The 23,700-nt window shown below is 35.1% G+C and overlaps 1 protein-coding gene across 6 annotated transcripts in view; it reads right to left on the bottom strand.

Moving 5' to 3' along the window:
• The window catches only part of RBM26 (RNA binding motif protein 26), an 82,217-nt gene that overhangs the window by 33,872 nt on the left and 24,645 nt on the right, over window positions 1-23,700 (bottom strand). For 3 of the 6 annotated variants that reach the window (XM_077750055.1, XM_077750056.1, XM_077750052.1), the window contains exons 2-14: window positions 21,595-21,713; window positions 20,845-20,981; window positions 18,724-18,812; window positions 17,850-18,067; window positions 15,857-16,117; window positions 14,631-14,870; window positions 14,033-14,203; window positions 13,434-13,589; window positions 7,981-8,092; window positions 6,730-6,889; window positions 3,918-4,082; window positions 3,103-3,234; window positions 1,843-1,914 (exon numbers count right to left, since the gene is read on the bottom strand). In XM_077750055.1, the coding sequence (XP_077606181.1) occupies window positions 1,843-1,914; window positions 3,103-3,234; window positions 3,918-4,082; window positions 6,730-6,889; window positions 7,981-8,092; window positions 13,434-13,589; window positions 14,033-14,203; window positions 14,631-14,870; window positions 15,857-16,117; window positions 17,850-18,067; window positions 18,724-18,812; window positions 20,845-20,981; window positions 21,595-21,713 (2,032 nt within the window). The remainder of the gene's footprint in view (window positions 1-1,842; window positions 1,915-3,102; window positions 3,235-3,917; window positions 4,083-6,729; window positions 6,890-7,980; window positions 8,093-13,433; window positions 13,590-14,032; window positions 14,204-14,630; window positions 14,871-15,856; window positions 16,118-17,849; window positions 18,068-18,723; window positions 18,813-20,844; window positions 20,982-21,594; window positions 21,714-23,700) is intronic. The other 3 variants (XM_077750053.1, XM_077750054.1, XM_077750057.1) reach the window with 3 other exon arrangements.

Below are 23,700 nucleotides of genomic sequence, written 5' to 3'. Positions count from 1 at the left end.
CTGTAAAAGCTATAATAAGTACATATCAATTTCAAAGTTGAAATCTTAGCATAAACAGATGTTAAGCATAAGGTTTTTAGACCTCTCCAGAACTGCTCAGTACTCCACAAAGTATAACAGACTTTATTTTCTTTATTCCTTAGTTACTTATTATCAGGGAAAATAATCCTAATCAAAGGAAATAATTAGATACAGCTAAATTCAGTACAATAAATACATGAACAAATTCAGAGAAAAAAGGAGGCATGATATGGAAAAAAATTGAAGATTTCATAGAACACAGTAAAGAGATTTTCAATCTTTAAAAGAATGACTCAAATTCACGTAAAAGGAAAATGCAATCCAGGAAAATCACCACCAAAAAAGAAAGAAAAAAGGCAGGCAAGACTAAGGAACAATGAGCGGAAAAGGGAGCATTAAGGTAGAAAGGAAAGACTAAAGCAGAGGTAAATGCGCCAGAATAACTGAGGTATGATGACCTAGGAATCGAGCAGGTATTTAGCTGAGGAAATGAAAGTTTCTCTAAGAGTTAACACTGCAGTGAGTCTGAAAGCAGGATGGTGATAGTAAAACTACAGGAGAAACATGCAGCTAGGACATCACAGCCAGAGGCTGGAAACTGAGGGTAGCAGACAAAGAGAAGTGGTAACAGACACAAGGGAATGACTCTACAGCTTCTTAGACTGTACAACTTGGACAATGCTGGTGTAACTTCCACAGACTGGGGTAGTAGAAGTTCATTCATGTGGGAAACAGTCATTTTAAGTACATCATGCCTGAAGTATTGCTGAGGTGTCCAAGATGAAAATCAGATATACAGAATTAGATTCAGATTCAAATTTCTACAACTGCCTTAGTTTAACATAATAAATAAGGAAAAGAATACACTCAGGAGCCAGTGAAGAAAGTCAGCCACCTCATGGGATGCTGGTCTATGTACACATGAAGTCATCTTCCTACATAATCTTACGAATGGAAAGAGCCATGGATGTGAAACAGGAGACCCACATTCCAGTCCTGCCTCAAAATTCCAATGTTATCTATTTGAGTCTTACCTTCCTTTTAAGGTGAGGACATAGAAATAAGAGAGACTATCTAATTCTATTCTGTATTCCACATACCTCAAGTAAGGCTAAAGAACAAAGCATTTACTCACACCTAAACAGAAAAAAAAAAATAACACATCTAAACAGAACTATAAGACAGGTACATAAATAGTCTTAATTTAGTCAGTGTTTACACCCTCATTGAAAAAAAAGAAATGACAAATTGTCAGGCTATGCACAATATGGTAACAAATAAAAAATTTGCATTTACATCATCCTTTCCAGTTAAAAAATACTTTCAAATAAATCATTTTCTTTACTCCTCATGAAACCCTGTTAGCAAGACAAATAATACAATCATTTTACCAATGAGGAAAAAGAATCAGAAAGGTTAGGAGCACTGCCCAATCTCATGCTGTTAGTATGTGAAGAGCCAGAAACTCAACCTCAGATAAAATTCCTACTTTGTGGCCTTTTCTATTAAGCTGCCAGAGTTTTCAAATCAAAATGCACAATTATCTCTAAAGAATAGATAATAAATAAAAAGATAAAACAAAAAGAAAGAAGCACATGGACACATAGTGAAAGGCAGGTATTAAAATGCTGACGCAAAAAGTAAACAAAGGTGGGCAAACAGTTTTCTTTTTCAGCAAATGGAAAGCAAAAGGGTAGGAGTAAGAGGTACAGATACTATTAAGAAGCAAGAGTTTGGAACTATGAAAAAAATTAAAAAATTAAGATGCCACCTGAAAACATTTATGAAGCCAAGACAAACACATCATGCTATTCTTCTTACCTTTTCAGTTGCTGAAACAGATGGCTTTGATACAAAACCCAACCTGTCCTTCACAGATAATTTAGTTACATTCTAAAAAAATTAAAATGGACATATTCAGTGTTTCCCCAAACATACAGGTCTGTTGGGATTTTGAACATTCTGATTCTACTAATACACACTGACTCTTTAAGTATTTTGATGTTAATGACAAAAACTTGGGCCTTTTTCAAAGTGACAGAAAATGTGTATGGAAAAACAGTATGCAGTTTTACTCAATCATAAAAAACGACGCAGTAAGGTCTGAACCAGGATTTACTAAAAGTCCCCTCCATCGATACAGAATCATAAATTCTTAGAATCCTATGTTGACAAGTAGAAAGTTTGAACGCTGTAAAAATTAGATGCCAATAATTGAAATCTATGACTTCTCAAACTTAAAAATTAAAGCCATTCTTTCCTAAAGTATGCTTGTTTTGTAGACAAACTGGATCTGGTGATGATTAGAGATAACAGAACTGGGCTTTTTTTTTTTTTAGTAACTAAGAATTTATCAATTTCCATTCTGCATGTTTTCATAGAATCTCAATATCTTACTCTTCAGGAGTTATCTAGGAACACTATTTTAATGAAGTAGCACCCTAACAACATCCTAACTCTAAAACAGCAAATGCTTAAAACATCTAGAGACAAAAGAAAGCTAAGTTTCAGAGGTTAAGGGTATAGAAACAAGACACTGCCACTCAAGTGTGGAAGGGAGGGAAAGGAAATGACATGTGGGGAAGAGAATCTGAAAGTCAGGAATACGTGATGCAAAGTTCAGAGATTGCTGCATGTGTAACCAGAAACAGGATAGTATCAAGCATGCTAAAACTTGATGGGTTTATTCTTTCCCTTCCCAGAAGCTTTCGGTTCAGTTTGCTGTATAATTTTCTCTGGAATAAAATTCTAGTTAAGTAAAAGATGACAGGAAAAATAAGATTTAGTGTACTGAACTTCATTTTTCAGCCAGTTTTGCTTGAAAAATACCTCCCCCACAAAGTGAAAGAAAAAGAAGTACAAACTAGAGAGAATTTAAAATTCAAATACTATAGGAGAAAGTAGAATATGAAATGTTATGGTAATGATAAAAAGAAAATTTACAGGTGGAGTTCAAATATGTATAGACTATGATATTTCTGTATGAAATATATACAATTAACTATAATTCAAATCACAAGGGTAACTAATTTACTGAGAACCTGTTATGTGACTGACACAATGTTAAGACTTTTCATTTACCTGAGGAAGGTCTGAACTGGCACTTTGGGCTTCTGCCGGTTCAATAGTATTTGAAGGTACTGGACCCAACCGCTCTTTGACGGACTGCTTCACAACAGGCAAAATGGGCTGCTGGACTAAGGGCTGCATTACCTCAGAACACGAAAAAAATGTTAAACAAGAGGATTAGTTCATGAACTTGGAAAGTAACCTTTGGTATTTTGTTATTAAACTGCCTATGCGGATACAGTTTTAAAAGCACAGTTTATAATCAAAACCTGTCCCAAATTCCTTCACACATACCTATAGATGTTTTTCTTTGCATAAATTATTTATAAAGAAGAGGAAAAAAATTAAAAATCTACACTTCACTATATCTTTTGTCTCTTTTAAATAAAAGGAGAAAGTTAAATTGAGAAACAAATCACTATAAAACCTTCCTATAAGCAACTTATCTAACGTTACGGACTGACTGGCTCAATGACTGAAAAACAGAAAGGGGAAGAAGGGAGGGAGAGAGGAAGGAAAGGATTTCCAAGATGAACACACAGTTTGAGTTTCTGGAATATGTATAGGTGCCGTATACTGAGTGTCGTCTACCTAACAGGGGCCTTCCTAGACCTTAGCATCCTAGAATTGTCTAAACTAGGAGTTAACTTCATAATAAAATAAGAGAACAGGTTGGAGGCATTAAGTGTAACTTCCTTCAGTGTGTACAGCCAGCAGTGGGAGAGCCAGAATCTGAACTCAAGTCTACCTGAATGCAGTACCTCTGCTCTTAAACACTATGCTAAGAGCCAAGAAAGGACTGAATTTCACACAAATCTCTCTCTTACCTTTGGAGAAGCAGTTTGTAACTGCTGGGTACTTCCTTCTCTGTGCCAATAAACCTTAATAAAGCGATTGTTTAGTACTGCTTCAGTACTTGATATTGCTTTCTTTGCTTCTTCATATGTTGCAAATTGGATAAGGGCACCTTCAGGATCACCATTATAAGCAACCTAAGGTTTAAAATATTAAGAACAGTGAATTCAAAATGAATCCATTGCTTCATCCAATAAAATTCCTCAAGAGAGGAGAATCTGGTCCTTCCAGGTAATATTCTATGTTTACCCTTTCTTATATCAAGATTATTCACCATGGTTTACTTCACTCCAGAAGAAATGTACACTGGGTACTCTCCAGAACCAGAGCCTCCTCTATATAACACTGTGTAAAGAATGCTCATTGCACAATGTTATATACAAGCATCCAAAACATTTCCTTTTTTACCCCAATATTAATACTGAGAAATAATCCCTGTACCAATGAGTGATAATGTCAAGACCCAGAGTCAGGAAAAGCCAGTAAACTACTTTGAAAGAGGTGACCTCTAAAAACTACAGAAAAATCCATTTGTAAAACTTTCCAAATTTATAGTTGTCAAAAAATATTTCCAAGAGTGTGAGAAAATTTAAGGGGAGGATAAAAAGGATTTACATAACAATAGCAATTACACTTTACACATAAAATGAGATTAAGGGTATGTGAGTCTGCACATCCACACCAATAATAAATAGCAGATCCAAGGCTTTTCACTTCAAATTTCTTGTTCGCTCAATAATAGCAATGTTTTTCTAAAGTGTGGTATATAAGTCACTGGTGGGAAGTTAATACAAAATAGGGACTAAAAGCACAGACTGTGAGTCAAAAGGCATGACTCAAACCTTGACTGCTATGTTCATGGGAGACCACGAACAAGTTATTTAACCTGTGACTCTGTTTTCATCTTCAAAACTGGGATAACAATACCCACTCTGTAGTATTAAGAATTAAATAATAATTCGTATAGAACAGAGAATATATAGTAAATATTCAATAAATACTTATAAGAGTGATTTTAGGTAGCACGTTAATAATCATACATTTACCGGAATTTAAAGCATCAATTTTACCCATAGGTTTAATCAGGATAAAGTTAATTTTTAACTGATTATTAAAAACATATGTTTTATAAATAATAATATAGGTTGTATGCAGATACAGCAAAAGGCCTAGTAAAGAGATGAGATATTAATCTCACTAGTACTTGAGGAAATGCAAATTGAAACAACAATGAGTTACCACGTTTTGTTCCTCGGGTTTGAAAAATTTCTTAAATTTAATTTTACCAGGACAGTTAAATTGCACAAGAAAAAAAATACCGTGAAAACTTTTTGTATCTAGATCTAAACCTGGGAGATAAAACTGTATTCTTCTAAAAAGATATTCAGAGATATTCAAGATTAGGTAATCACAAGGTAATATGTATGCCATGGGCCCATGTATTTTTTTATTAAAGAAACTTTTTTTTAACATTTATTTATATTGGAGAGACAAAGTACGGCACAGAGAGAGCAGGGCACAGAGAAAGGGAGACACAGAATCCGAAGCAGGCTCCGGGCTCTGAGCTGTGAGCACTGACAAGGGACTTGAACTCACCAGCTGAGATCATGTATTTTTTACTATATATATGTTTTTGGTGTACTGACTGAAAGATAAGTAGACAGACACAGAAATATAAAAAATCTAAAATAATACATGACAAATTGTTAATAATGTAATTATGAGGATCTATAGGGAGAGGAATTGAGAAGGACATAGAATTGAAGGGGAAGCACTTCCTTTAAATTCTATATAAATTTCTATTGCCTCATACTAAGAAAGCATTTTTTTATGTTACTTTTGTATTATTTATTAAATGTCAAGAGGCATGCCTAGGTGGCTCAGTTAGTTAAGCGTCCAACTTCAACTCAAGTCATGATCTCAAGGTTCATGGGTTCAGGCCCCACATCAGACTTTGTGCTGACTACTCAGAGCCTGGAGCCTGCTTCGGATTCTGTGTCTCCCTCTCTCTGCCCCTCCCCCACTCATGTTCGGTCTCTCTCTCAAAAATGCATATACATTAAGAAAAATGTAAATGTTATGAAAGCAAAACTTTCCAAATAACTTCAGCTGTACTCTCTAAAATGTATTCTTATTTTTATCAGGTTAATGGAAAGAATTATTTTAGCTGAAAATCCTGGAAAAAAGGTCCTACATTATTTAATACATTCTTTATACCCAATAATGTAAACTCAAATCTAAATAACCTCACAAGTTATATACACTCCAGCCAAGGTCTGATTTTGAATTAAGTCAAATACAAATTACATTGATGTTTAATCTTGAAGGACGTTCAAAAGTGACTGGGGAAAAAGTAAATGTGTAAACTAATTATGAAGTACACAATATTTGGGCCCCAAAGCACTGTTAGGTGTTTCCCAACACATACAGAGAGCAAAAAATAATTGGACTGAAGCATTCTGCAGTAATAATTTGGAGAAACTGAGGAAATGAACACTACTAAAAAGATTACATTTTCCTACTGTGATGATTTAAAGTTTGTTATAATTCTATGATAACTTCTATTAGGTAAACAGTATATAAAATATGATCAAACTCCTGCTTTTTTGAAAGTAAAACACTCAAAATCACAATTGTTTCAAAAATATAGTTTCATTCCATTTCCCATTTTCTAAATTTAGAATATAACCAAATTTTTCATATTCCTTTATAAAAGTACTCTTCTACTGCATTAAGTTCCCTCCTAAAATAATAAAGACAACAAAATTACTTCATAGCTCTTACCTGTAAGTTAACCAAGGTTCCAAATCGACTAAAATGTTCATTAAGTTTGCTGATATTATTTAATTCGGGAGGAACTTTTCTAAGTTCAAGTTTGGTATTTTCATTTCCAAACTGAACCTTTTTCTGGAAGCCTGGGCTGTTTGTTCTATTAAAATTTGGCCTGTAACAAAAATTAAGCTGATTAATACATTCATTTGTAAATCCTGACCCCTATCAAGTTCAAATTAATGAAATTTTACAACTTAAGCTAAATTTTTCTTTCAAAATTGAAATTATTGGATGATAAAGAAAATTTAAATTTTCTTCCAAAAACTTAAATTTCCAAATCAGTAGTGTACATATCTTTCATAGAAGCCAAATGTGATGGGTTCTTGTCATTTATTTATTACATTCGACTTTAAATCCACTCCTACTTAAAATTCTTAGCAGGAAAGGTCCAGCACCCTCTTTCAGTAAATTTGCATATATTTTTGTTGCACTTCTGTCAAAGTTAGCTTACTGAAATGTATTCTATCCTAAAACACTGACTAAAAACAAGGAATGACTGTCTCAACCACTTTCCAGCTCAGAAAAAAATGTCAAAACTATTAACCATACATTTGACTCTTGAATAAAGGACAAAACTGTGGCCTCGACAAGTTAAACTGCTTGCCTTAAATCACAGAATTACGGGCAGAGTCAGAACTAGGTATTAGCGATTATTAAATGATGTTGAACTCTGAAAGTGGGATCCTCTCTCGTAACTTGCACATTTATAAGAGAATCATCACATGCATCCCAAAATTCAGATTCCTTATCTTTCTCTGAGGCTCTTCCCTGACAATTTGTGTCTATCCAGCCTCCCCCGCTCCCCAAAAGATTACTTTCTAGCTCTTAACAGGACCTGCCTACATGTTAAAGCCTCCTCCCAAACCTGACCTAACCTTCTTCCCTACATAATGGGCTCATGACTATCCTTTATATAGGTAGTTTTCAGTGGCATCTCTAAGTTAAGGGGTATTTTTTGGGGAGAGGGGGATGACAGAGGAAAAACTGTGTCCTCAACTACCACATTAATTCTATATGAAAATGCTTCCCAAGTGTCAATTAACTTAAAAATTTTTAGAAATCAATGACACTCTAGTGTGGGAGTGCCTACAGACGAATTACATAGAGTTCATTTTATATAGAATATTATACTGTCATAATAATACTCCAGTATTCTAAAAATCACTGCACAGTAAAATTTCTCAATGTTCCCTGCCAGCTTACTTATCAAACCAGGTCTTCTTCGTAGGAGCTCCAGGCTCCCCGGAACCAATGGTTCTCTTCCTTGATTCTGAATCCACTACTATCCTCATGCTGCTTTTATTAGGAGGCTTTTCTATTAGAAAAGAAAGAGAGTACAGATTAGTATTTGGTTTATCATAGCTATTTCCTTAAATACACAGTGAAAACAAAGTTCTGGCTTTTGTCCAAACATACATTCTTAGAAGAAACAGAAGTACATGTACATTCACATATAGTAATTAAAGAGATTTTAACTTATTCTGAATTCATTTCATACATAACTAAAGACGACTCACTAATTCTTACATATCAAATTAAAATATGACTTTGTAAGCCCCTTTTTTGGGGGGTGGGAGGTAAAATCTGTCACTACTTCCATTTGCCAACATCACCATAAATAAATAAATTTACAAATAAATAACAAATCATCTTGAGGCTTTGAGCCCATAGTTTTGAAATCAAATACACAACCTAAAAGATTCCAAATTTAACATTAATCCAATAACTTGTTTTTTAAGAACTGATAACTCAAAGTTGTGACTGAACTAAGTTGCCTATTTAAATATCAACATAGTACCATAATTAAAGTATACTTGATTTTAAAAAGTAAACATTAACATTGAAATGCAATGGAAAAGATATACATACACACACACACACACACACACACACAGCATATATTCAACACTTTACATTCAGTTTGTTGGAATTTGACAAACACAGTACCTTTTGCCTATTATTGGCAAATGACTCTACAGCTTAAAACATGCAAACCTTAATCCACACAGAAAAATACAACGGATACACAGACTGCATCTATCCTATTCTTAGTGTTTCTGAACACATAGTTTCAGCACAACGGCTCTCGTGGACGGCCACAACTATGATCTCCACATAGGAGATCACAGCAATCTTTCTACCACATGTGAGCTCTGCTCTAAGAATAAGTCCTAAATTTTTAATTTGTTGCTTTTCTCTGGCCATCTTCTTCTGGAAATCTATAGGTTTCTCAAAACTCACTACAGTACATACAACATACAAATTATCTTCACATCAAATGTACTTTTAAAAATCTTTCTTAAACATTTCTATCAATGAAACTACCATTCTCCCAATCATACTGATTTCTGAAACTGCCCATATCCCTTCAATTCATCTTGCATATAATTTCCTCTCATTTCTCACTGAGACAATCTTGGTACAAAGCTGCATTACTTTTCACCTAGTCTACTGTACTAACTGGATTTTGGCTTCTGGATTCTCCTTCCAGCAATTTATCCCATATAAAGAACCGGCAAAATCAGTGCCTCACAGCTTTGCTGCTTTCCTCCATCTTCAGCTTCTTCTTCTACGCTGGCACTTTCATCAACATTGAAGCAAGCTCAAATTATTCCATTTTTAAAAGAAACCTCATAAAACTACTTCCCCTCCAGATACAACCCTCTCCCTTTCCCCCCACACTCACAGCTATTTCCTAAGAGATGTCTACATTTGCTAACTTGCTTCCCTACCACCAATTTCCTCTGGAAATTGGCTGCTGCTTTCATTAAAGCACTTAACATGCTCATCCTAAATTCTCTGATGTCCTAACTTGTTGCTCAAGCTTATAGATACATCCCAGTCCTTCTCTTACTTGACCTCTCAAGAACATTAAATGCTGTCCATCACCTTTTTCTCCCATCTTCTCTTGATATGCAGGACTCCCCACTCCTCACTTTTGTCTGTGCCTTTCTGGCTCTATTTTCTCTCCCCAGAGAAAGCTCCCCTGTCTCTGCCCACTGCTTCAAATACCAACATTCTTCAGGTTATTTATTTGGAGTTTCCAATCTCACTCTACATAATCTCCCTAACACATCTTATCTATCCATTGCCATGGCTTCATTCATCATTTTTAGTGATATCAGAAATACGTAAGAAGGGTTTTCAGAACCTACATCAGTCAAGGCTTGCAGATCTGGGTACGCTTATTTCCATATACCTTTACCTCTCGCAAGTACGAACGGCACAGAAGAAAAGATTAAGAACCATATGCTCATAAATCAAAAATCTTTCTATGCCATCTGTCTCTTACAGATCTCAGACTTCCAGATCCTATCTCCAACTGGACATTTCTCTTCACGTGCCCCAGTAACACAAATTAAATATTTCCAAAACTAAATTTATTTTCCTACAAAATCTGTTCTTCCTCTCAATAAATATTATAAGCTGCCCAGTTATCCAAAGCAGAAACCTGGTGTCTTTAATTTCATGCCCTCAATTTCCCCCACTCTAAGTACCACAGTCCAATAACTTTAAGTGTTGTCAATTCTTGTCACTGATTTAAATCTTTCATTTCCCTCTGTCAGTGGCCTACCTCAGCTACTATATATACATATATATACACACACACACACACATACATATATATATACCATACATATATATCTCTTTTTCTAAATTCTTCAAATGCTTTTAACCAGCGTCTTATCTCCTTCCACATATCTTACTCCCTCTATTCCAGTCACAAAGTTTGTTCAGTTTCTCAAAAGTACTATGGGGTGCATGTGCTTTATCTATCCCCTTTCCCTTGCTAACTCTGACTTACCCTACGTCTCCACAGCAGATCAGGTGGAAACACACAGTATCTAACACTGGTGATGCTCAAGGTGCAAGCCTTCAGTTTCTTTGCCCACTGTTATCTTCATAGAACAAGTCTGCAACAGGGTTTTTTACCTTATTCCTGTCTCCCAAGCCTGGGTCACTGGATTTTTTTGAAGTCTCTGAGCTATCAAGTATCCTTTTTTTTACTTTAATATGTTCTTTACTTGAAGGTTCACTAAATGAGACCATGATAAGTTCCCATCCCCCAGTCACTGTGATGTGTTTGTTCCCACTCATCTATATTCTCTATCAGATTCTTTCATGGTTATTTATTTAAGACAATGTTAAAAACAAAAGCAAGTTCTTCTTTTATATAATTAGCAAATGTGTCTATTAGTTATATAGACACTTTTTCCCCCAATATCCTTTTAATGAATTGTTTTCCTGCTTAAAATTTTCAGCATGGGGAGGGGACAGGTGCCTATGTGGCTCAGTCAGTTGAGCATCTGACTTCAGCTCATGATCTCACAGTTCATGAGTTCAAGGCCCACGTAGGGCTCTGTGCTGACAGCTTGCTCAGAGCCTGGAGTCTGCTTCAGATTCTGTGTCTCCCTCTCTCTCTGCCCCTTCTCCTACTCACCCACTGTCTCACTCTGTCTCTCAAAATTAAATAAATGTAAAAAAAAATTTTTTTCAGCACTGGTTTTATTAAGAGCAAATGAAAAACCACTTAGCCCTTATTCCTACCTATATCCAGTCAAGAGAACATCCATCAAATTCTCTACCTCCTTAGAAATCTGAAAAGAACAATTCTCAGAGTCTCTTGGTCACTTTTATACTAGAGTTCTAAGGCATCAATAGGTCAATAGGTTTTCATTTGTTTAATAATGATAATTCCTCGTCAAGTTTAAAATACGAAACATAATGATATAAGTATCACATAATAGTCCGTGACAAATTTAAATTTAGATCATCTATAGACTATAAGAAATGTAGAGTATTATATAATAAACAATATTAAAAAGCTGTTAATTATGCATCCAGGAAAACAAATTTCAAACCAAATGGGCAAAAGATGAAAACATTCTGGGGGGAAATAGAATAAAAAAGTTGAGAAAATAGAAGTAGAAGCACTACCCAATTTAAATGGGCTGCTAAATCACTTCTGTGGTACAGAGAAACAATGTTATTAGTGGAAAATACATTCCTAAACCAGGTCACAAAAATAGTAAGGGATGTATCTGAAGAACAGCACTAAAATAATCCCTAAGTACAATAATTGTATGGGAAAAGGTGTTCACATTTCTAACCATATATACTAGATATTTCTCTCTCAATAGGGCCACTTCCTGAAACTTGTAACTACACACATGGGGAGCTGAAATTACCGTAAGTGCAACTTGTACACGGTAAGATTTATATGCAGGGAGTGTGATCCCTCTTCCTTCTCGTGATCACCAACAGGAAAGTTTGCCTGGCATTGGAATGGGTCTAATAAAGATTAATCTGTAGTAGCATATATTTATGCCACTCTAAAGCAGCAAGATAAGAGATGACTTCATGTGGGAGATTCCAGAAAGAGCAAGGAGTACTGATATGTTGAAAAGAAAATATGTGCTAATTAGTGACCAAAAGGAGAGGGTTATCTCTGAACTAGTCAAATAAGGGATTTCAGGGATAAAGAGCCACAATCTTAACTGGCTTATAATTTTCATTTATGAGAAATCTTATGTCCCTTACAAAGAACTGTTAAAAAAAAAATCTTTTTTTCTAAAGTTATTGTTGTTAATGATAGCTATTAGAATTCCTCCATGAGAATTTAAAAGGTGTGATGGAAAGGTGGCATCCACATGCAATGCTTTCCTCTGATGTCAAAGATGATATAAATTAAACCGGATATAATGTTCCTCACATCTCTATTACAAAAAGTTGTTTGAACACTCAAGTGAGATGCTCAGAATTTGATAGTTTCAACAAACAAATCAAGAAATGCAAAGAATAGTAATCACAAGTTTATGAAACCACATTAGGTATTAAATGTCACTTAACAAGTTGGGTTATTTTGTGATTAATGAGGCATTTTTTTTTGTTTGTTTGTTTGACTAGGAAAAAAAGACAGGAAGGCAAGACTAGAATAGAAAGAAAATGGGATTTAAAAGTTAGTTGTAGTAGTAGTTAGGGGAAAAGATCTTTTTTATTGGCCTACATAATATTATCAAATACTAACTGGAGCAAACACTCCCTCTTTCAAACTAATGTGAGCGCTCTCCCTCCTCTGCACCCTCAGCAGCAGTTTTGCTCCCAGCAGTCTGTATATAGGGCCCCCGGTTTCTGACTTTATCATCAAAATTCTTATCTTCTTCTCTCACTTAGAAATTTTATCATAAAGTCTAAGAGAATTTTAAAAGCAAATGAGTCACTTCCTAAAAAATAATTCCTTCTGCTTAATTTCAAATTCTTACATATAAAATGCTTAGCAAGCACAAGTTTGTAAAGTTAATTTCATTACCCAATCTGCGGAAAACAATCTATTTTCAGGAATTAAAGCATTATTTTCAAGAGTTTAAATGAAGCAATTAAGACTGCAAATGATTTAAAATACCCCAGAAAACTACCTCAAAAAATACGTACTTTTGGGAAATTCCTTTCCCTGTTGGTGGCAGAATAAAGTGTCACCAGGATTACAAATAAAGAGTCACACATTACTTTTTCTCTTAAAAGAGGGCAAAGCATCAGAGAAAAGAGCTTAATCACCATCCCTTACTCGACCCCAGTAAATGCAGGACCATATTCTTTACAAATGTCTTGCCACTTGTGATATGAAAAGGATAAGAAGAGAAGATGAGCCAGAATACCTCTGGGTGGCAAATCCATATCCCCTGACGTCAGTCCTATCAAGTTAGGCCTCTGTGCGTGCACTCTGTGTCTATACATAGGTCTGGAAGTGTTTGTTATGCTTGGGGCTTCGGGATTGTAGCCGTCTGTGTCATATGTATCTGGTAATACAAAAACTGTAATTAAAAAACAATTATAAAACGCCATTTGGTAATTTTTTTTCCACATTGATGTAAAAAAGTACATTACACAACATATTCTATTTTAATTTATAGCTAACATGCTATATGTATTAAAAAGAAATTTTAGTTTTATAAAAATGAAAATGTGGGGCGCCGGGGTGGCGCAGTCGGTTAAGCGTCCGACTTTGGCTCAGGTCATGATCTCAAGGTTCAAGCCCCACCGCGGGCTCTGTGCTGACAGCCAGCTCAGAGCTNATCTTCGTTTTTTTAAAAAAAATAACAAGGACTTGCATTTAACATACAGTCACTATGTCTACATCTTGTTCTATATGATTTTAGTGAGAAAAAGAGCTAGTCTGGACATCTTTAAATTCCTCCCTAAAACTCTGCTCTAAAACTTCATTACATTATGAATACAAAGAGGGGCAAAACTGCACCTGCAGTAAAAAGAGAGGGTGGAGCAGGAGGAGGCTGGTGATGGATGCCAGTCGTTACTACGGTAGGAACAGAACTGGTTGCGGAGTTTGGGGGAGCATCCATGCCAGATGGCTGCAAAGGAGGAAGTGGAGGTGGTGGTCCTGTCAAAACCAAAGAATAAGAAATATCATCTGAAAGCAAACAAATAAAATAAGTTACTGTATATCCAAACATGATATTCTCATTTATCAGCAAAATTACAATATCTACAAACTCCAAAGTCTTACAACTATATTTAATTTTCCAATGTAAAATATCCTGTTAATGAATTCCAAAACGGGTCTGTCTTATAAGCTATACAGGACTACTGGCAGCTGGGATTCATCAGGGACGTGCATTAAGTCAAGGCCACTCCAAACCATGGTAAACCATAGGTCTGGCAAAGCCTGTAAAGTGGGAGTATATTCTAAATAAGAGTATCTGGCTCTCAGTGTTTAGCAAGCATCTATAGGATTACTTTAGATATTTTTAACAAAAGTAATCACCAAACCATTAATGTTTTAAAAAGATTATGAATAGACAGATATTGGGCACCAGCAAGCAAATATATTTAATTACCTGTGACAGGTGGAAGGCTGGGTGGTAATGGGCCTGGTGGTGGCACTGGGGGTCTCAGATTCACAGGTGGGGGTGTAAGAATTGGTGGAGGTGGGGGGAGTCCAGGAGGAGGTGGTCCTTCAACAACTGGAGGTTGTGCTGGGAAAGGCAGCATGCCAGGAAGATTCACATCTTCTACAACTACAGGGTCACTTCCGTGGTCAAAAGGGCACATGTCTCCTCTCATACAGAAACCTTTTTCTGTAAGGAAGAATAATTAGAAATATGGCAAGTGGTGGATATATACATATACATTTTCTATAAGTTAACAAAGGTTAGATATTCAAAAATTAAAAAAATTTAATGCTGGGCCAGTATAACTCAATATAACACAAGAGCTAATTTCCAGTAATATAAAATAATTATAAAGTAGATAATACAGGGGCACCTGGGTGGCTCAGTCAGTTAAGCATCTGACTTTGGCTCAAGTCATGATCTCGCAGTTTGTGAGTTTGAGCCCTGTGACTGTGCTGACAGCTTGGAGCCTGCTTCTGATTCTGTGTCTCCTCCTCTCTCTGCCCCTCCCCTGCTCACGCTCTCTCTCTCAAAAATAAACAAACATTTAAAAAAAATAGATAATATAGCTAACACACACATTAAAAAATATATCACCAAATTAAAATGAGTCTACTTAGCTAGCAAGACATAATATAAACCCTTCACGATGTGAAACTTTTACATACTTTTTGTCATTAGAAATATTTCATTTAAATCTTACTTAAAACTTTAAGAATATTGCAACTACAGCTTTAATATAAATTACAAACTTTTACAGTAAAACTTTAAAAGTCTTCATTAATAAAATTCTTATGCAGGTGAGAGTCACATTTTTAGGTTCTGCTTACATGCCAATGAGCATTTACTTCTAAAGAAGTAAGTTCTGTCAAGAATGTTTCAGTAGCAGATTCTCAAATAACTCAGTAGATATTATTTTTGTTCGGTAAACTTCAAAAATGTATTGATTTATGTGTAAATAAGCAATATGTTTAAACTGACATACAACAGTCAGTGGTGACTAACGAAGATTTATTTTAACAATACTGACAAATTCAAGAAGCTCCTCAGACTAATTTACCACCATTTCCAATAGGTTAACCGTCTTTGAATAACTATAAAACCTAGACTCACAGAATTTAGTCAACTGGAAATACTGATTCAATACATCATGAAACAGTAGAAAGACTCACCATCATAGTCTCTACACCGTTTCTTTGGCATTGGTGGTCTTACATACGAGTTATGGTCCACTTGGTCTTCATGAAATTCAGACCAACTTTCGGTAGTGTTATTACCATGATGAGTAGGAGCAATTACTGTAATAGTGCTGCTCAAAGTAGGTACAGGGTAGTGACCAGATGATATACTGGGTACCGAAGAGACTGGAGTATAATTGTTTTCTAGTGGATCTGTTCTATCCAGGTCATATTTAGGTTTTACTAGATCCCGTTCTGCAACAAAATAGAAATGACTTATAAAACTCTACTCTATTAAAAGTAAGTCCCAAATCTACAAAACAGTGGTATTTTTGCTAAAGAGAAAAAAAGTTCAAATTTTACACAATCCTCCTTTCTTTTAAAAGCAACTAAATGAATACACAATGTTCCAAGATAAGCAGTTTCTTTTCAATATGACCGAAACTATATACATCACGTTGCTATACTTAATAAGCATTTTTTTCTGTTTACAGAAAAGAGATTTATTTTCTTCACTACAATCTCAGTATGCATAATTTCAGCCCGCAAAACATACAACTAAAGTATGCTTATTTTTTCTGTGATGAACATTTAATTGTCACCTACCTAAAGTTCCTAATATTTATTAAAGTATTTTAATAAATACTATACACTATTAATACTATTAGTAGTGAAAGCTATGGTTTGAAGATAGAAATGGATGAGCAAAGAGGAAGGATAAAAGTTCATATTACACATGAACAAAAACATTAACTGGGCTGTCTGTCTATGGTCCCAAGGAGAGAGAAAAGGATTAAGGAGATTAGTTACCTAAAGCGATATACAGAAAGGCCTAGTACACCTAGATCACAGAAGGGGAAAACACTAAGAAAAAGTAGAGAAGTATAAATTATATGCAGACTTTGTATAATAGAAATATTATCTCCCAATGACTAAAGGTGACTGTACAATAGAGGCTGAAACAGTAGCAAAAAATCTAAGCTTGAGTAAAGGTATTTTATTTGAAGGTGTTTTAGTTGTTTTATCTCCTACAGTGTCTTCCTTTCAATACACACTGGAAGAAAAATTATTTATGTTGGAAATGACATTCTTGCAAATACATACATCTGAAATGAGAATTTTAACTATTTTCTTAATTTTAAGGTATAAACAATATACTTATACAATTTAATGAACTTTATCTATATATACACCTGTGAGACCAAACACCGTAACCAAAATAATATATGCACTAATACATACTCGTAATAAGTCATCTTAATAAGTGCTCCTTAATAAGTCATCTGTCCTTTACTCCATGACAGGTGATCACAGATTTCTTTCCTATCACCATAGACTAATTTGCATTTTCTAAAATTTTATATACATATTCTTTCTTGTCTAGCTTCTTTCACTCAGCAGTATTATTTTGAGATCCATCCTGTGTCATACACGTTATCCAAAGTTCTGTTCTTTGCATCTGCTGTACAGATACATCACAGTTTGCCCATTCACATGATATCTGAGTTGTTTCTAGTTTTTGGCTATTACAAAGGAACGTACCATGATGCACATGTACTATGCATGATGTCCTCATGTAGTCTCTGTGTAGAAATACACTTTTGTTTCTCTTACTTAAATCCTCAGGAGTGGGGCTGGCTGGGTCATTCAGTACATGTAAATTGAATTTTTAAGATAATATGAAAGTATTTTCCAAAGAGTTTAATTTATCTCTACCCTTACTTTACTAAGACTAGATAGTCAGCCTTTTCACTTTCAGTCATTCTGATAGGCACGCAATGGTGATTCACTATGGTTATAGTTTGCAGGAAGTAAAATTTTTTGAAGAAATTTTTAAAACAGCATTTACTTGGACCACAAAATACATCAAAATGGAAAAAATGAAGACTACACTGACAAAAATTAAAACCATTTTTAAACCACTCAAATACAGCTTTTCACAACAGAAGAATGCTGATCAGAACATACATATTTATGAGTTACTTACCCCGGCTTCGTGTCCTGCTTCTGCTTCTGGTCCTGCTTCTATCCCTGTCCCTGTCACGAAGCCTCTCTTTACTCCAACTTCGACTCCGACTCCTGCTGTAACTGCGACTTCGGCCTCGCCTTCGATTGTACCGGTCTCTGTAGGAGTCTCTTCGAGGAGGGTTTCGGTCATAATCTCTTTTCCGAGAACGATCATCTTTTTTCCTCTCATCACGACTTCTAAAGAAACAAATGATCACTTTTAGGGAAATAATTTTTAAGTGAATACAGGAAAAAAATCATTAAAGAAAAAGCAATATTTAACTCTTATAACATTATGATTCTTTATCCCACCACAAATATAGGAAACTCAAACTGAAAAACTGAACATGATCTGCTCAAGAACTCTAAAACCTATTTAATGGGAAAAAAAAAAACCCTCTCAAATAACTCAGTCCTTAGTCTTATACACAAAGACATTGTTACATTTAGCATCTATACATCATGTCATATAGAACATATTGTCTTGTCATTTTAACCTCATACTTACAGGCATGTATCACATATATTGCCCTCTAAATGTTTTTGAAGACTTAGTGGGAAAAAATAATTTATTCACACTAAAGGAAAACTTCATGCAAAAAAAGTTCTCACATTAAGATTTCACTGGAATTTGAAGTTGGAAATAAAACAACAGCAATAATTAATGTATGCCAAGCATTTTTCTAAACCTCACTTCCAGGACCTACAAATCTGACACAAATATTCTTGGTAAGAAAGGACTGAGCTGCACTGTCCTAGACCAGTAGAAGATTAGCAAAAGATAATCAGTCTAAGCATTCATATAAAAGGTTTCCAATGTCTAAACAGTGAACATGGTTCAATAAATTGATCACCTATTTTCTCTGTATCGGGAACTTGACTGGGGAGGACTATGATTTAGCCTTCTGGAAAACTTCTTCTCTCGCTCTTCCTCCTTTGTGATCTGATATACAAAGAGAAATTTGCATAAGTTTAGCAAGTTATTCCTTGCCATATTGCTATTTCAGTAATTTAACTGATATTAAAACACAAAAGTGAAACGGTTTTCTTCTAAAAGCATTAAAATAAATTTCTAAGTATTACCATTTTATTTAACGAAAGAAAAAAGGCTTGCTGAAGACTAAATTCAAAACAGACTCAAAAATGTTTATCTTAGATAATAACAGTTGTGAAAGAACACTTAGACAAGTGTCCTCATTTTAACATTATTAGTCTAAAGCCATTTTTATTCTTCTTTCAAAATTCCAACATACATTCATGGTTCGGTTTCATGAATTTGGTCTGGCACCAAACACATTAGGAAATATAGGAGAATACATTAGAACTAACCAAGTCAAGAGGCGCCTGGGTGGCTCAGTTGGTTAAGCGTCAAACTCTGGCTCAGGTCATGATCTCAGTGTCTGTGAGTTCAAGCCCTGCATCGGGCTCTGTGCTGACAGCACAGAGGCTGGCGCCTACTTCGGATTCTGTGTGTCTGCCTCTCTCTTTCTGTCTCTTCCCCCACTTGTGCTCTGTCTCTTTCTCTCAAAAGTAAATAAACATTTTAAAAATTAAAAAAAAAAAAAAAAAAAAAGANTAAAAAAAAAAAAAAAAAAAAGAGCTAACCAAGTCAGAAAAAGAGACATATGAGAAAACAATAAATAAGGTGAAACCGTTCTTCAAGTTTCTCATAGCAGTATGGCAGCTATATATTCCTTCTTCCTACAAGGGACCTCTATTCTTATCACTTTATTAACAGAAAGCACCACTGGAAAATATTCCTTTTATCAACGCTATTCTTCTGAAGCCAGAATTTTCCATGCTGTACTGTCTACAACACAGGTTACATAAGACCTTAACAGGTGTTCCTAGAAAAAAAGATTTAGAGGATAAACAAATAGAGGAAATATTGAACATGTGGCTTCTGTAAATATAACAGGGCTCAAGGTTTTCCATTTTTAGCCAGCACTCTAAGACATTCTGATGCAGGCAGTCTGCAGGATAATGTAACTGTGTCTCAGTTTATGCCAGTTGTTCCAATACTCCTCTGGGTAAGGGCCTCTCACTGTCAAAAGTGTCCTACGTTGGATGACAAATGGAGACCCTATCAATAGGCCAAACTTTGAGAAACACTGTTCAAAAGCCTTCTTTTATGCAAGTCCGTAGCTTTAAGATACTATGCATAAAAGAGTTAAAAGTAAGCCTGAGACTATTAGCCTCAGAAAGGCCTCCTTATTATAAGATAAGCTCTTGGCTGGTATCTGTGAACTTTGATTTCTGGAGGGTTCCCATCATTCCCTGACAATAGCAGCTCACTGAATGCCTGATTGTTTGTGGAAATAATATGGTTTTAGGCTGAACACACGCTTTCCTCTGGGAATTTGGAATGCTGGTACACAGCAGGCAGAAGGCACATTTGTGACCAGCCCTAAATAGAAACCCTGGGCACTGAGTCGCTAAGAGCTTCCTGGTTCATATGTGTTGAACTACTTGTTAAGATCTTCAGTGACTCCCCTGGGAGAAGCTAATGGAAGCTTGTGCCTGTTTTCCCCCAGACTCTGCAACACCCACTTTCTCCCTGTGCTGATTTTGCTGTAAGAAATCACAGCCATGAGTATGACTACAGGCTAAATCCTATGAGTGCTCCAAGGGATGTTCTTGAGGAATCTTGACACAAGTACAAAAAAATAAAATTCAGCTTAATTATTCCTTATATGTTTTTCAAAAAACTTTTTAATGTTTATTTTTAAGAGAGGGAGAGAGACAGACAGACCATGAGTGGGAGAGGGGCAGAGAGAGAAAGGGAGACGAAGGATCTAAAGCAGGTTCCAGCTTCTGAGCTGTCAGCACAGAACTGGATGCGAGGCTCGAACTTGTTCATGAACTACAAGATCATGACCTGAGCCGAAGTCAGACATTTAATCAATGGAGCCACCCATGCGCCCCATTCCTAACATGCTTTTAAAGAACATCTAAGGTTTAACACAAATCCTTACCTCTTCTTTTTTTATATCTTTTTCTTGGTGCTGAAAAAATTCTACCTTTAAGCTTCCTGATGATGGCTGCTCTGGAGGAGGTAGATAACTCTTTGTATTCACAGCATCAAAAAGTTTTTCCACAAATATTTGTGTCTCTAAATATAAAACCAAAAAACCACAGATTAAAGAGATTTGCTAAGATATCAATTTTCCCCCTCTACACATCAGTGTCCAATATGATGAAATATACACTGACTTTTATAAATCTAGAATACTAAGACCAAGAGCTTTCCAACAAGTGTGCCATGGCACAAATCCTATAGTAATACTAATCCATTCAATTTCAGGGAGTGGGACATGATAGCCAGAGCTTCTAGGCCAGTTGCTTCCAGCCATGACTAGTCTCCATGTACCCCGTGCCCTGTGTGCCAAACATAAATATTACCATTACCTAAATGGTGGCAAAGTGAAAAAAGTTAGAAGCACTATCTAGACAACATTCAAAGCAGTTTCTTAAGCAATGCTATTTTTAAATAAACAAGCATTCAGTCATTTATCTAATCTCTTAAGGAAAATTATCACCATGCTTTAAGAAAGAGAATAAAGATGTTAATGAAAAAAAAGTTTCCATATACAGCCATCATCAGTAATGATATGGTTTATGACAATTAGAGCCTATTCTCTTACTGAGTTTCTTTAATATTGTGGAAAATTTTGCTTTAAATGATTTATTAAAATAAACCAGTATTTTTAAACCAAAGATTTTACCTTTTTGAAGAAATACATCCAGTTGATCAATACATAATGCCTTTAACTCTTTTTCACTTTTGTCTTTCTTTACCAAAGCAAGAACATATTTTGCTAGGGCTGATGGATCTGCATCACAGCTGAAACAAAAAAAAAAAGCAATGTTGAAGGAAATTTAGCCATACACAATTGGACACTCTAAAAACTCCAGTTATAAAACTGACTTCAGTCAGTATGATAGTTAAGTGAGTTAATATATGTAAAAAGCATCTAGCCCATAAGGCAATGAAGAAATAGAAGTTCTCCCTTACAGTAATATATTTTACATAATATATGTAGCCATTACTCAGTATCCTTCCAAATATACACTAACATATGTATTAAAAACTCAGTAGGTTTTACTATCATTAAAAAGAGAAGTTATAACAAAGTAAAAATAGTATTGAAACATCAAAAACTAACATTAATGTGGCACCAATAAAAATGCAAAAAGGCTTCCCCTCCATCCCAAGAACTAAATTAGCTAGGAAAACCCAGACAAAGAGGGTACTAAAAGTAAAACCTGAAAACACACTACATAGTATATTACTTTAATAATAGAAAAGTCTAGAAATATATGACTTTAGATTTTATAAAGGGCACTAAAGTATTAGGTAAAAAACAAGACAGTTATTTTATAACTCTGGACTAGTGAAGACCTCCTGAGTTATGGCAAGTTATCATAACAAGAATAATTTAATTATACGAAAAAGGGCAAAAACTTCAGAATGAAAAGAATCAAAAGACAAATTTAAAAAGCTCAAATTGTTTAACTCACTGCAAACGGTGAATTCTACTAATATGCAGAGTTTCTATCAATTAGTAAGACCAAACCATAAAAGAAGACAATACAAAGAATACAAATAGATGCTAAACAGAAAAAAAAGTCTAAATATGAGTAAAAATACACCCTCATCCATAAGAGAAATTCAAACTTAAGATATACTGAAATACTATTTTTGGTTATTAAGTTGGCAAAATCTAAAAATATGAAAATATAGTCCAGAGATAAGAATATGAGCATGCAAGCAGTTTTTTCAAACCCTGGCTGCTGTGAGGACAGAGGTAGTCCCTCAGGTGTGGCAGCTTTACAATCACAAGTGCAAATGACAGCAAGTCTCCTTCTCTGAAGGTACTTTACAGACATACTTACATATTCAACATGACACATGGACAAGTCATTCACTGTCACACTGACTGCAAATAAAAATGCAAATGTCCATTTATGGAGGACTAGAAAAAGAAACTACAGTATACCAAATCTACACAAGGAAACGGGATACACCAAAAAGATGCAAAAGAGAATGAAGACGTTTTCCTACAGCAGAGAAATTTTCCCTATCAATTTGTTAAGTTTATAAAGCAAGTTTAAAAAGGTAGAAAAAACTGGGTATCACGTTATCATTTGTGTGGGGAAAAGAGAAAAAATTATATATTTGGATTGGCTTATGTTTGAATAATAAACATGTGGAAGTATAAACAAATATGGTTATTGGTTTTTTTTTTTTTGGAGTTGGGGGAGGAGGTAGTGGGGATTAAGTGAAGGAAGAATAGAGTGAGGGGAGAAAGTTTTTGATGTCTGAGCCATGCCCCCTCTCACAAAAAGCCAGATAACTGTTTTCCAACTAAGCTTATTACCTATTTAACTAATGATCATTTTACAAGTTAGGGTGAATAACAATAAAATACTAGCAATAGCCAAGCACTATTATCTACTAACCTAGTTTGTGCTATGAACTGTAGATACTGTATTTAGCTCTATTCTGTTCAGTTCTACAAAAGTATAGCAATAACCTATGTCACTGAATCAAAAAGTACATCTTAAAAACTGACAGTGAACAGCTTTGGTTGTACAACAGAAACACCTATGGAAAAACCGGAACGCAGGTCAATCAACAGGAGGCCTAATTCAACCACCTATGTTTTACTTCATTGTTTCATAAAGGCTGAACAGGTTAAGTCTAAATACAGTGTCAGAATTGACAACTACTCTATTAAGAAAATAGTACAGCATTTTACCATATGCTGTAAGACTTCCTGTTCTACACTGCTGTGATAATTAAGTACATCTTCAAATTCTTCACTCTT

Source organism: Crocuta crocuta, unplaced genomic scaffold, assembly GCF_008692635.1.
Source record: "Crocuta crocuta isolate KB4526 unplaced genomic scaffold, BGI_CrCroc_1.0 scaffold189, whole genome shotgun sequence".
NCBI classification, from domain to species: domain Eukaryota; kingdom Metazoa; phylum Chordata; class Mammalia; order Carnivora; family Hyaenidae; genus Crocuta; species Crocuta crocuta.
The sequence above is the reverse complement of the archived record's forward strand: the minus strand, read 5'-3'. Positions and strand labels throughout refer to the sequence as shown.